Source organism: Lepidochelys kempii, chromosome 4, assembly GCF_965140285.1.
Source record: "Lepidochelys kempii isolate rLepKem1 chromosome 4, rLepKem1.hap1, whole genome shotgun sequence".
Taxonomy (NCBI): Eukaryota; Metazoa; Chordata; order Testudines; family Cheloniidae; genus Lepidochelys; species Lepidochelys kempii.
This window is the reverse complement of record NC_136383.1, coordinates 19,448,220-19,460,405: the sequence shown is the minus strand read 5'-3', so window position 1 is coordinate 19,460,405 and position 12,186 is coordinate 19,448,220. Positions and strand designations below refer to the sequence as shown.

At 38.5% G+C, this 12,186-nt stretch overlaps 1 protein-coding gene across 7 annotated transcripts in view; it reads right to left on the bottom strand.

Annotated features, from left to right (window-relative positions):
* Positions 1-12,186, bottom strand: part of PKD2 (polycystin 2, transient receptor potential cation channel) — a 60,948-nt gene that overhangs the window by 30,464 nt on the left and 18,298 nt on the right. For all 7 annotated transcript variants that reach the window (XM_073340655.2, XM_073340654.2, XM_073340658.2 and 4 more), the window contains exons 6-10: positions 10,921-11,149; positions 8,833-9,003; positions 5,355-5,536; positions 4,423-4,543; positions 1,039-1,137 (exon numbers count right to left, since the gene is read on the bottom strand). In XM_073340655.2, coding sequence (XP_073196756.2) covers positions 1,039-1,137; positions 4,423-4,543; positions 5,355-5,536; positions 8,833-9,003; positions 10,921-11,149 — 802 coding nt within the window. The remainder of the gene's footprint in view (positions 1-1,038; positions 1,138-4,422; positions 4,544-5,354; positions 5,537-8,832; positions 9,004-10,920; positions 11,150-12,186) is intronic.

Sequence of the window (12,186 nt, the reverse complement as noted above, 5' to 3'; positions counted from 1 at the left end):
CGCGCACACACACAAGCAGGCAGCTAACTTTAGGAGCCTAAACAGTGGCTGCAATCAGCAACTCCCAATATAGAGTGTAAGCTGTTTTATCCGGCATGTTGGGGAAATGAGGGGTGCCAGTAAGTGAAAAATTCCGGTTAACTAAGAGGGAGGGAGTTTGGGTGTGGGAGCGGGGCTGGAGGTTGGGGCGCAGGCTCTGGGAGGGAGCTTGGGTGTAGGAGGGGGCTCACGGCAGCAGGTTGGGGCACAGGAGAGAGTGTGTGGGGTACTGGATCCGGGGGTGAGGAAGGGGTCACCTAAGGCAGCTCCCCGCAAGCAGTGACCTGTCCTGGGTGCTCTTAGGCGGAGGCGTGGCAGGTGGCTCCGAGCACGCTGCCCCTGCCTGGCTCTGAGGGCTAGCTCCACAGCTCCCATTGGCTGAGCCGCCTACCGTGCCGTGGTCTAGGAGCAGCTCAAGCCCCGCCATGCCCTAACCCCCTGCCAGCCCCACGCCAACCGGACTATAAACTGGAATTTCAATGAAGATCAGAAATGCTGGTTTATAGAGCTTTCCGGTTGGTGAAGTGCAGGATAAAACAGCTTTTACTGTACATATGAATGTGTGATACCCTGCATGTATGGTTGTGCAGTAAAAGGTACTGCAAATCAGAGTTCAAAATAATTAGAAATAGAATAAAGTAAGCAAACTAAACCCTGGCAGATTTAGAGTTTTAGTCTAATCCAATTCCACATCAGAAATCTTTATCAATGCCGATTCAGCTACTCCAGTACATCACATACAAGGAGATTGGATTCAGTGTTCCAAGTCTCAGGTTACTAGAAACCAACATGAAGTTACATAATTCATTTTAAAATTTGTACTTAATTCTGACTGACTTGCCTTTACTGCCCATTGGGTTTTTTGCTTTATTCAGCAGTAGATTGGTTTGACTCAGTGTTGCCCATACAGCACTTTAGTATTTTATACAGTAAACCAGGCAGAAATGAGTCTGGAATCTGGCCAATACAAAGTCAGTATTTGTAACAAAACTGTTTTACCTTTTTGATAAGATCGGACAGTTCCATTTCCGCCTTCTGCTGGGCCATATCGGATTTGACCTCTGAATAAGTATCATTGATAATGGCCAAAAACATGTTCTGTTTAAAAAGTCAAATTAAAAATTCAGCTTAAAAAATACAATTCTAGAGTCTGACAGTATACCTGACCATTACTACTACTACACCACCATTGTTGTAGCAATCTCACAAATACCCTACGAAGTCCAGCCTATGGATTTACTTTTTTTTTTTTTTTTTTTTTTTAAAGGGAGGGGTGACCTCAGTTAGAAAGTAATATTAAACAGCCAAGATATTGAAAGGTAAGGTTCTGCACCCACAACAATATTTAACCGAATGTAACCAATGAACAACATGGTTAATTGATTACTAATTATTATTCCAATAGTTGCGGCAGTTAATAGGCTGCTGGCAAGGTAGAACACTATCTAGGCACTCATATCTTCCTGTTACAGTTTGTCACACTTTTGTTGTACTGTTAATGGGACCCCAATCCTGCCCATGTCACTTACTTGACCATTCTTTGCTGTGGTACGACATCTCAGAGGGTCATGTCCCACGAGAAGCTAGTTCTCGTCTGCATTACATGCCCTCCTGTCCCAACTATCCCCTGCTGAGATGGTTTCAAACAGCTGCCCAGATTTTCCCAGCAGGCCATTATACATGAATTTAGACTGCATGACATATGCACTACAAACATAACTGTATTATGCTAAAAGCTTGTGTGTGGACACAATTGTTCTGTTTTAACCAGGTCAGATGACAGTGTAACTACCTGATTACAAACACAGTTTTATTTTTAGTATAGAGCAGGTCTAAAAAACTATCCACTACTGTGCACATATATATTTCCTGAATATGAAATTTGATAAGAATTTAATTGCTATATAAATGATATCAGGAATTAAAAGTCAACCATTTCAAACTGCTACATGTGTCAAATATTTAATATGCCAGACATACACTAACTACTTGAAAGAAGCCATACCAAAGAGTAAATATATGTATCAAAATACCAATAAGGCACATTTATGCCCAATAAGTGTCTTTGCACAAGTCTACATGATAGGCATTCCTAGGACTACTCTGAAATAAGCGTTGCATTCCCATGCAAAAAGCATTTATGTCTTCAGTACATTTTCTCTAGAAGGAAATTTTAAAAATGTATATCCATATATCACTGTGCACCACAGCCAAAGGCCAGGACAATTAAAAAGAAAGGCTGGAGCCCCATCCTTGACTTATGCTCATTTTGCCTTCAATTCACAACAGCAAGATTTAAGAATGCTGCTGTTTTAATGCATCTTTCCTAGCTTTGTATCACAATGCTCTACAGGAGCTCTCAACACAATTCCATTCAATCCTTATGACAATACCCGAAAATGGGAATGAACACACAAAATATGGTGTAGTACTGCAAGTTCCCTGACAGGCTGTAACATTATAACAAGATAGCAGCCACGAAGTAAGAGGCTCACTCTACTGCTTAACATAAACAAAAGAAGTAGGCCACATCCATCAGTGATGCCGTGACTTACTCTAATTAAAAGGGTTTTTTCCTCCTGTAAAATACCATCCTCCATTTGTTTAACTTTGAGATGTTTCACAACGGATTTCAAACCTGCTTAACGTCCCTCCTAAGTTCAAGTGTGCCATGTTGCATTTGCTAGCTCACTCTTCCTTGGACCAGTTAAATTTTTAACAAACTTCTTAGTCTCATAATTATAACAGAATAGATGCACTCAACACTTATCACACACAAACAACGTAACATCCAAAAACTATATGAGATAAGAGACAGCATGAAATAATGTAGAAAGTTGTTTCAGACAATAGTACTTTAATTAACCACAGAATCAATGTCAGAAAAATGGTGTCCTAATAGGTTATCAGCAGTATACCAAATCACCATGTGGGAGCTCCAGATTTGGGAATAACTTTGAGATTTCCACTCCATATTGGTGGTATCATTAGGGTGATGGTTAAGGCTAAGATTTTGTCACGGATAGTTTTAGTAAAAGTCACGGGTGGCAGGGGACCCTGCAGCTCCCAGCAAAGGCTGGCTGAAGTCATGGAATCCGTGACTAAATCGCAGCCTTAGTGATGGTATTTGAAAGCAGTAGTAATTAATGGAAAAGTATATAAAGGTAGTGGGAGTGGTCTTGGAAATTGCTCTCATCACCCAATGTGATTGGTCTGTGGATGAAGCATGCTAAGGGAAAGTTACTACTCCTATTAAAAGATAGGGTTTTTTTAAAAAAGCTGGAATAGAATTTTCAAAAGCACTGAAGTCCCTAAATCACTTAAGTCCCATTTTCAAAAGTGACTTTGGCATTTAGCAGCTTAATTTTCACTGAAAGACAAAAAATCAAGGTGACTTTGGCTCCTAAGTCCCTTTGAAAATTTTTACCTCTGCTCTCTCTCCACACTAGCCTTGTAGATTTTCCTTCTCGGGGCTAGGTTGCTACACAAGAGCCCCAATTCGCTCTAAAATCATTAACACCCCGGTCAAAACAAGTTAGGTACCATCTTTTCTCTACATCTTATTCAAGAAAGTGTACCACTGCTGCATAAATGTTTTAAAATATTTTAACAAATATAGTGTTGTTGAACACATCCAGCAGTTGGAGGAGGAGATTAGAAAGACACTGACTCTTGGACAAGCTTATTTTCAAGGTGGACATACCACCATAAAAATGAATGCCTTCAATGACTCTGCAAATTGCTCCAATCTTGCAAAAATTTGCCTGTCAGACCACCAGCAATTGCACCACAGAGTCAAAGCAACTTTCAAGAGGTTGTGAATGGTTCTGATCTCAAGAATATTGCATCTAACAATGAAAAATGTTTTGTGGGGGGTAAGAGTGTCTTTCTTCCACTCCCAACCCCTTAATTCATTAAAATAACATGATACGTATTCAGTACCAGTGATAACTGGTAGTGAACAGACTCGCTTAATGGTAGTCTAACATTTCAATTCCTTCGTCAGATTACAGCAACATCCAGCCCCAAACATGAGCACTGTTTATAAATAAAGATGCAGCATGTACAGTGGAGTACTACAGTTCCTCACCATAATGCTGTTGATCTACTTGTGAAGCGCTTATAGAGCAAGTCACTGGTTAGATTTCAGAAGAAAAAAATATTCTTGTATCAGGAAAACATTTGAAGGGCTGTGGCGGGGAAATGCAATGCAACTTTATTTTGAAAAAGACAAATAAGAGTGTAGAGACGGGCATCTGTTAAAGGGTAAATTTCCAGTTGTGTTATAAGCTTTCTGTCACCCAAAAATAATAGGAGTCAGAGATGTAAAGATGAAAGTAACTGAAAACACCTGTCCCCCTCCATAAACAAAGGCTTACATACCAAAAGAATGAAGAACATAAAGAACACAAATGTAGTGAAATAAATTGGTCCCAAAACTCTGTTAGCTTCTTCAACCTCTGTAAAGTTAAAGTCTCCCAAAATGATGCGGAACTGAGTAAAGCTTTAAAAACAAAACAAAAACATGTCCAGCTGTTAAAACATTTTTGAATTCTGGCAGCAAATTTGTGACATTTCATTCTATTTTGAGCTAAGCATTTTCATTATGGAGTGGGATGGAGGGGAGAGGAAGTGTGGTAGGGAGAACTGTATTTTTTTGAATGTTAGTCAGTTGCTGTGCTAATTAAATTTTCATGCTCATCACTAATGTCCTCACAGTCACAGTGGAGTAGAACCTAACTGAACTAAATCCAACGTCTCTTTACACATTATAAGACTTTTTAAAATCACCATTATGCTGTACAACTTGGAATAGTCACCATCCAGTAAGCAATTAGTCACACGTGGTTAACGGGATGTTCTGCAGTTTTTAGGGTACTATGCAATCACTCAGTAACTAAATGTAGATCACTACTGCAATGTAAAGTAATGTAACAGTCAGCGATACATTCTCAAAACCCTATGACTTCCATCTATTTGAAAGAGTTGCCCATCTCTTCAAATGTTGAGAAAGAAGAAGTCGTCTTTATGTTTAATATAATTTTTGTCAGGACATACTTGAAGTTTTTAGAAAAATGGTTTATTATGTGCATCTGTCATATTTAGTATTGTAGAGTGACTATTTTTTTTTCAACAAAGTATACTGAAACAGTTTCTAAAAAGTGTAACAGAAATCCCATATACCTACAAAAACAGTCAGCTCTCTAGAACTTTTATATATAACTGGGAGCTATAATAAAACCTTCTGTCTTCAATGAGGTAGCGGAGGTCATTTGCTGATGTACTGAAGAACTGTTTATTATTATTATACTCACACACACTCCTGGAAAGTACTGAAGTCATCAACTTGAGTGCCAAACACAAGGTAAGCCAGCTGAGCATATGCTAAGAAAATAATGAAAAACATAATAGCAAAGCCAATGACATCTTTGGCACAGCGAGACATGGTGGTGGATAACTGGCTCATTGTTCTGTTGAAGCTGACAAATTTGAAGAGCTGTTAAAAAAAGAGAAATAGATGTAAAAACAAGACAGACAACTACTAATGAATGAGCAACGTTCCAACCCCTCACATTCAAAGTGTATTCAAATCTCATAGCACTTAATATTGAAGATACAGAAAATCAATCTACTTTTATTTTTACAAATATCCCTTCTATCAAAACACTCATACTAGAAATGAGAGAAAAATTCATTGAGGGAGAACCAAATTTCCAATCCTGCTCCATTATTTGCGCACACTGGTTTTATTGCAGAGTTATTCCAGTGTTGGACTACCAATATTAGAACTATTTTGAAGGGGGGGAAATATTGAAGCATGCCTTTTTAAGAAACCTCCCTACAGGCTTGTTGGGTTTTTTGTTTTTTATTTAAACATGAAGCAGAAGACAGTCAGGAATTTTCAATTTATATTTGTTAACATTCACCATCTCTAAGTGTAAAAATGGCACATAGTTATGCTTTGTTTTATACTTTATATCATAGTGGTAGAATACACAAGTCACTTGGTAGATTAAGAATGAATTTGTGTTACTTCCTAAAGCGTACAGAGGGAATTCTCTCTCCATTGATGTAATGCTAAGATGCCCATGCAATAGATAGCTTCACCAGTTCATTAACAAAAAAGTTTCCTTCTAGAACTCATTACATCTAGAGGACGGAAAACAAAGATGGACATGGACAAAAAACTATCATGGGGGAGCTACTCGAATGCCAAGATTTAGATTTGCCAGAGCACTTTAAATAGTCCCATGTGATATATGCATTCATATCTCAAGGTTCCCTTCTCCACATCAAGATACACTGAGTTACTATCAACTTCATTTCCAGAAATTAATAGATTACTAAAAAATTTTGGATGCATAAAATGAGATCATAGGAGAGCCAGAGGAAATTTTAAATATACATTAGAACCTACTTCTTGCAAGGTGGAGAAGCTGTACGAGAAGTATCCTACAGCGAGGGGCAATGGAAATCAGTCGAAATAGGGTCTTCCTTCACATTTGCTAGACTTCCTCAAACAGTGATTCCCAACCCTTTGATTCTGTTACAGCCCCCTTTAGAAGTGCAGTTTGTTACCAGAGGCACAGAAAGCAATGTTTCAGTGGCAGCACTACAAGGTGCCGCTTCTGGAAAAGGAAAGCTAGGAACATATAGAGTGGCAGCCCCACACGACCCTTCAGAAATCCCTGTGGCCTCCAGGTTGGAAACTGCTGCTCTAAAAACCTAGTTATCTGAAGTGCAGTTCTATTCTGAAAAGTGGCTACAAATATAGCACCTTCTTACTCAAGAAATCAGCTCTCTTGGCATAGTCAGAGTTATATCGATTAATTTTAAGTAATACAAGTTAATTGTTAACTAGTTTTTACTCCTCTCAGCCCTGATAAAACTCAGCTGGATTCTATTCTTTCATTCATCAGCAGAATTGTTAACTTTAGTTCTGGTGAGTTGTACTTGAGCAAATCCACTGAGGGCTGATTGTGACACCTGTGCAACCCCGAGGGCCTGATTCAGCCCAAATAAATTTTATTACTAGCAATTATGTGTAGACGGAATAACCCAGCATGACTCTCAGATCCTAGGATAAACTATCAGGGTTGGGAGTTAGGAAAGACATCTTTTTTCTTTCAGAGTAACAGCCGTGTTAGTCTGTATTCACAAAAAGAAAAGGAGTACTTGTGGCACCTTAGAGACTAACCAATTCATTGAGCATAAGCTTTCGTGAGCTACAGCTCACTTCATCGGATGCATACTGTGGAAAGTACAGAAGATCTTTTTATACACACAAACCATGAAAAAATGGGTGTTTACCACTACAAAAGGTTCTCTCTCCCCCCACCCCACTCTCCTGCTGGTAATAGCTTATCTAAAGAGATCACTCTCCTTACAATGTGTACGATAATCAAGGTGGGCCATTTCCAGCACAAATCCAGGGTTTAACAAGAACCCTGGGGGAGGAGGGGGGGAGGAAAAAACAAGGTGAAATAGATTACCTTGCATCATAATAATAAATAAAATAATAATAATAATAATAGGTTACCTTGTGCTGGAAATGGCCCAACTTGATTATCATACACATTGTAAGGAGAGTGATCACTTTAGATAAGCTATTACCAGCAGGAGAGTGGGGTGGGGGGAGAGAAAACCTTTTGTAGTGGTAAACACCCATTTTTTCATGGTTTGTGTGTATAAAAAGATCTTCTGTACTTTCCACAGTATGCATCCGATGAAGTGAGCTGTAGCTCACGAAAGCTTATGCTCAAATAAATTGGTTAGTCTCTAAGGTGCCACAAGTACTCCTTTTCTTTTTTCTTGTAAACCAAGCACACATGATGTGGAAATCACTGAAACACATTGAACATGGAACCCCATGGTGTCATTATTACAGTCTATCCCCATTTTTAAAAAGTTTCTAGGCCTGTCAGTTGTGAAAATAGTTTCAGCATTAAAAACTGCCAATATTATCTAGCCTTTATCTAGAGAAATTAAAACAGCACAAGCAGAGGTATGAACTTGCTCCATTTTAAAGCTTAGTTATTAAATGGCTACACCTTTAAGCACATCCATAATAGCTACTGGTTCAATGAAGCTAGTCTTCTTATCCTAATATTCCCTTCATCTGAATGGACAGGCCATAGAAATGGTCTGACAGAAAACACAGTTTTAAACCAGCTGCCCTAGTTTAAAGTCTTTGCTGCTGGTATAATGTCAGTTTTGACTAAACCATAAATAGCCATATAAAGGGAAGAACACAAAAAAAGTGAAAGACAGCAAGGAAGACTCCAGGAAAGCAAAAGTATTATCATATTAAACACTAATGAGTATGTAGCTTCAACACAGCAGTCACGGAATCCATGTGTTTTAGAAACTATCCACGTCTTAACATTATAGGACTTTTGTATACGAGTCAATTGATGAAATGTCAACAGCTGCATCAGGCTGGGAGAGAACAGGAACTAATTAGGGCTAGTGACTTGTCACTGGGTCAAGGAACAACAAGATTAGACTGATTTTTTCACACAATTTACTATGAGCACTATCAGCATTAGCACTATTACTGATTCTTTTTTTCTAAAATTAGGTTTCAAGATAACCCTGTTTTCACTCGCACATAGTTTCACTTACACGTTTTTGGTCTGAAATTTTCCATGGTTAGCCTCAGCAGAAATGTGAGCAAGCTTGGAATGTAGTTGGTTGTTTCCAAGGTGCAGAAACAAATCAAAGATATTTCTTGCAGTTACATTAGCATATGTGTTAAAAAGCTTCATTCCAATCTGAAGTATTATGATTTACCTTAATCCAGACAAAAAACACAGTGACGGCAGCAATGTTGTTGAATTGTATTTGCCAATATGCCAAAGGTTCAAAATTGGGGAAAGCGTTTTGATCTTCCAGCTGCTTCTTCAGTAACATGTCCACTGTTGACCTTCTATATATGTTAATTCCTATAGCTGCTACGGATAGCTGAGTAGAAAAGAAATACACAATAAGAAACACTTGACTGAATAGGTTTTAAACGCCACTACATAAATAGATTTAAAACAAAAAAGGAAAAGGCTGGTGTGGCAATCAGTGCCTACAGACTAGATCTAGCCCACAAGATGTTTATCTTAAATGAAAGCTTTGATTCTGAATGTCATGCAGACCACAATAAAGTTTCTAGCCCTCGTGTGTGCTGACTACTTTCTAAACACAAGCATAATTTAAATCAATGCACTAATGTCTGCCTGAAGCTGCAGACAGCCTGAAACAATGACTCAGATCAACTACACTCTCCCTGTATTGATCATTTTAGCGGATGGACTGGACAACGGTTTCAGGAGTGAACCCCACGGGGTCTGGAAAATGAGAGTTGCTGAAGGGAAGGAAATGCAGAGAAGAGAAAAGAGAAGAAAAGAGAGGAGATTCACAAAGACCAGGGAGAGAAAGAAGAGGAAGAGAAATTAAGGGCAGGAATAATGATGGCCCAAAGAGCGAGCAACTTTTCTCACTGAGTCATGAAGGGCCAATAATGCACAGAACAAACAATAACTACATGTTTAGCTACTACCACAATGGTCAACTTCCACCCTTGATCATCACCAAAATCTTTTAATGACATCAGTGAACACGGCACTGTGCATTGTGGGGAGTATATCGTCCTGAATTTGTACCCTGGCCCATGGACCATAATTACACACAGAACTCAGCCCTCTCCTCTGAATTAGTTTGACAACCCGATTTAAATATGTGGTACATTCTGACTATAGCAATGAAATTTCTCATTTTTCCCCACTTAATGCCGTAGAGGCATATAGTTTAAGTGATCATTCAAACTCTTCAGTCACAAATTCCCAATAGGGAGGTGGTATTCCCCATGTTACAGACAGGAATATTAAGGCAGAGATGTTAAAGTGACTTGCCCAAGGCTAGAGAACACTAATCAGAGTCTAGAATAAAAATGTAGAAGCTGCTGGCTCCTGGTACCATGTATATTTCAATTGTTACATTATTGGTAAATGTATTTGTATAAAGCAAAGTTGGCAAAACCCCACCACAGGGGTCTACATCATGGATTACACAGGAGCCTGAAGTTCAAAGGTAAATTTTTCACTCCGTACAAAGAGAACATTCGGTCTACTTTATCAGGAAGCCAAACTTGACTTGTACTATATGGAAAACATGCTGGTGCAGGCTGTGCAGTGCAATCAACTACACTCTCTGGCACTTGGGTCTGGTTGGCGAGTCATAAGCAATGTCATTCAAAACTTGTTATTAGCTGGCTAAGTATCTGAATAAAAACACTAAGATTTGTTAGTATTACTTTGCAAATACCCACCCACGCTCTCAAAATTCCCAAAAGTGTTGGCTTTAAAGCAGAGAACGTCGTCACCGGAATGCCACTCAAAAAATCATTGCATTTGCTGGTATTTGAGATGTGGAAGTATGGGAGAGCCACGATAAAGCAGAAATTGTTATAGTTTCCTCTCCTCATGGCTGTCCCCGCAGCTTCAAGAATCATTGGAAGAAAATTATTTCAAAATAGCTTTGTATAGAGGGAAGGAGATTAAAAACCTGAAAAATGCTAAAAATCCCTGTGTACACAGTAGAATCCTTTCAGATCCTCTCCTAAAGATGCCACTGAATAGGAGAATCAAGGAAATTCAGCAAAATATACATAATCTAAATCGTGATACCCTTTCTCCCACTGAATAGTACCTTCTGCCATGAGTAATCTCACTGAAGTCATGTAATTAGAATGTGGTTACTGTCCCCTTCAGCACACATTTGTGCCCTATACCCATGCCACTAGTGCTGAGTGCACTGAACACTTCCAGGAAAACTCTTCAAAGAAAGCAATACTAGAATATCAAAGATTCATATCCATAAGCCATTACCCACCACAATGATAAGGATATCAAGACAATTCCAGAGACTCCTGAAGTAATGCAGTTTATGGATGCGAATTTCCAAGATCTCTTCTACAATATAATAAAGGGTGAAGAGACAAAAGGCCATTTCACAGGCTGCCAGGAAGAAATCAAAACTAGAAATGTAATGGATAAGCTTCACTGGCTGAAACTGCCAAGATGTAATGAGGCCGCCTGTTGCTGGAAACTCCACTAATAACCTGCATTTTAAAAAGAAAACAAAAATACTATGTTTTAGACACAGAGTCTGAAAATTACTTCAACATAAGCTTAGACTTAAAATTTGTCAGCAGGAAATTTTACAAAAATCTAAGAGTAGTAGAAAAACATTTTCATGAGTTTTAATTATTAAAAATTTTAGCTCTAAAATTTTTTAACAAGGATGGGAGTTGTTTGACTTAAAAATTCCTGTATAGACAAAATTTTAAAGTATGTGCACAATTTCGCACTCAGGTGACACACACAAGACATCGTATAAAGCAAGACTGTATGTATACAAATCCCTAATCTGCACATAGACATCTTCTGTTGCACTCACACTTTAAACTTTGGTCCCTACTGTCTGCAACCTGAGTACCGGGATTTGAAGTTTGTATGTCTAGTTTCACTTTTCAGACTAAAAAGTCGTCAACCAGCAATTTAAAAAAAATGTTGGCCTTTTCATAATTGTAGGTGCTGTTAATAATATATGTAAGGATTTTTTGTGTGTGTGATTTTAAGACGCAGCACTGTCCTTTGGAACAGAGTCACTGATTTCAGATCATTTCAGTAACTGCATTTAGAAATATAGTTTAAAACAAATATTGGAATTTTTTAAAGTCACAGAAGAATCCTGATTTTTACAAAGAATAGTTATGTAGTGCATCTTTCAGAATATAAACTTCCCATTCCACGTAGCTACATGGTTCCTTAACTCATTTAGGATAAATCCTCAACATCAAAAAGATGCTCTCATAATCTGACCCAGGCTCAACTGCCTTCAGCTAATCTTTTTCAAATGTACCAAGTCTTCCTATATTTGGTAGTGATAGCGGACAAATTCTGAACACAATAAGAAATTCATGCTTTCTTCTCAAACAGGAATTACCTGGGGGAAAAAACACCTTAAAAAATTGGACTCATTTCAAAATTGTCAATTAGAAGGAAGTAGTACACAAGAGAAAGGTGGCTAGGCTCTGTGGACATGCTGGACAGGATACTCAGGTGTCTTCTCTAGTGACTCCTTGAGGGCCGTAGA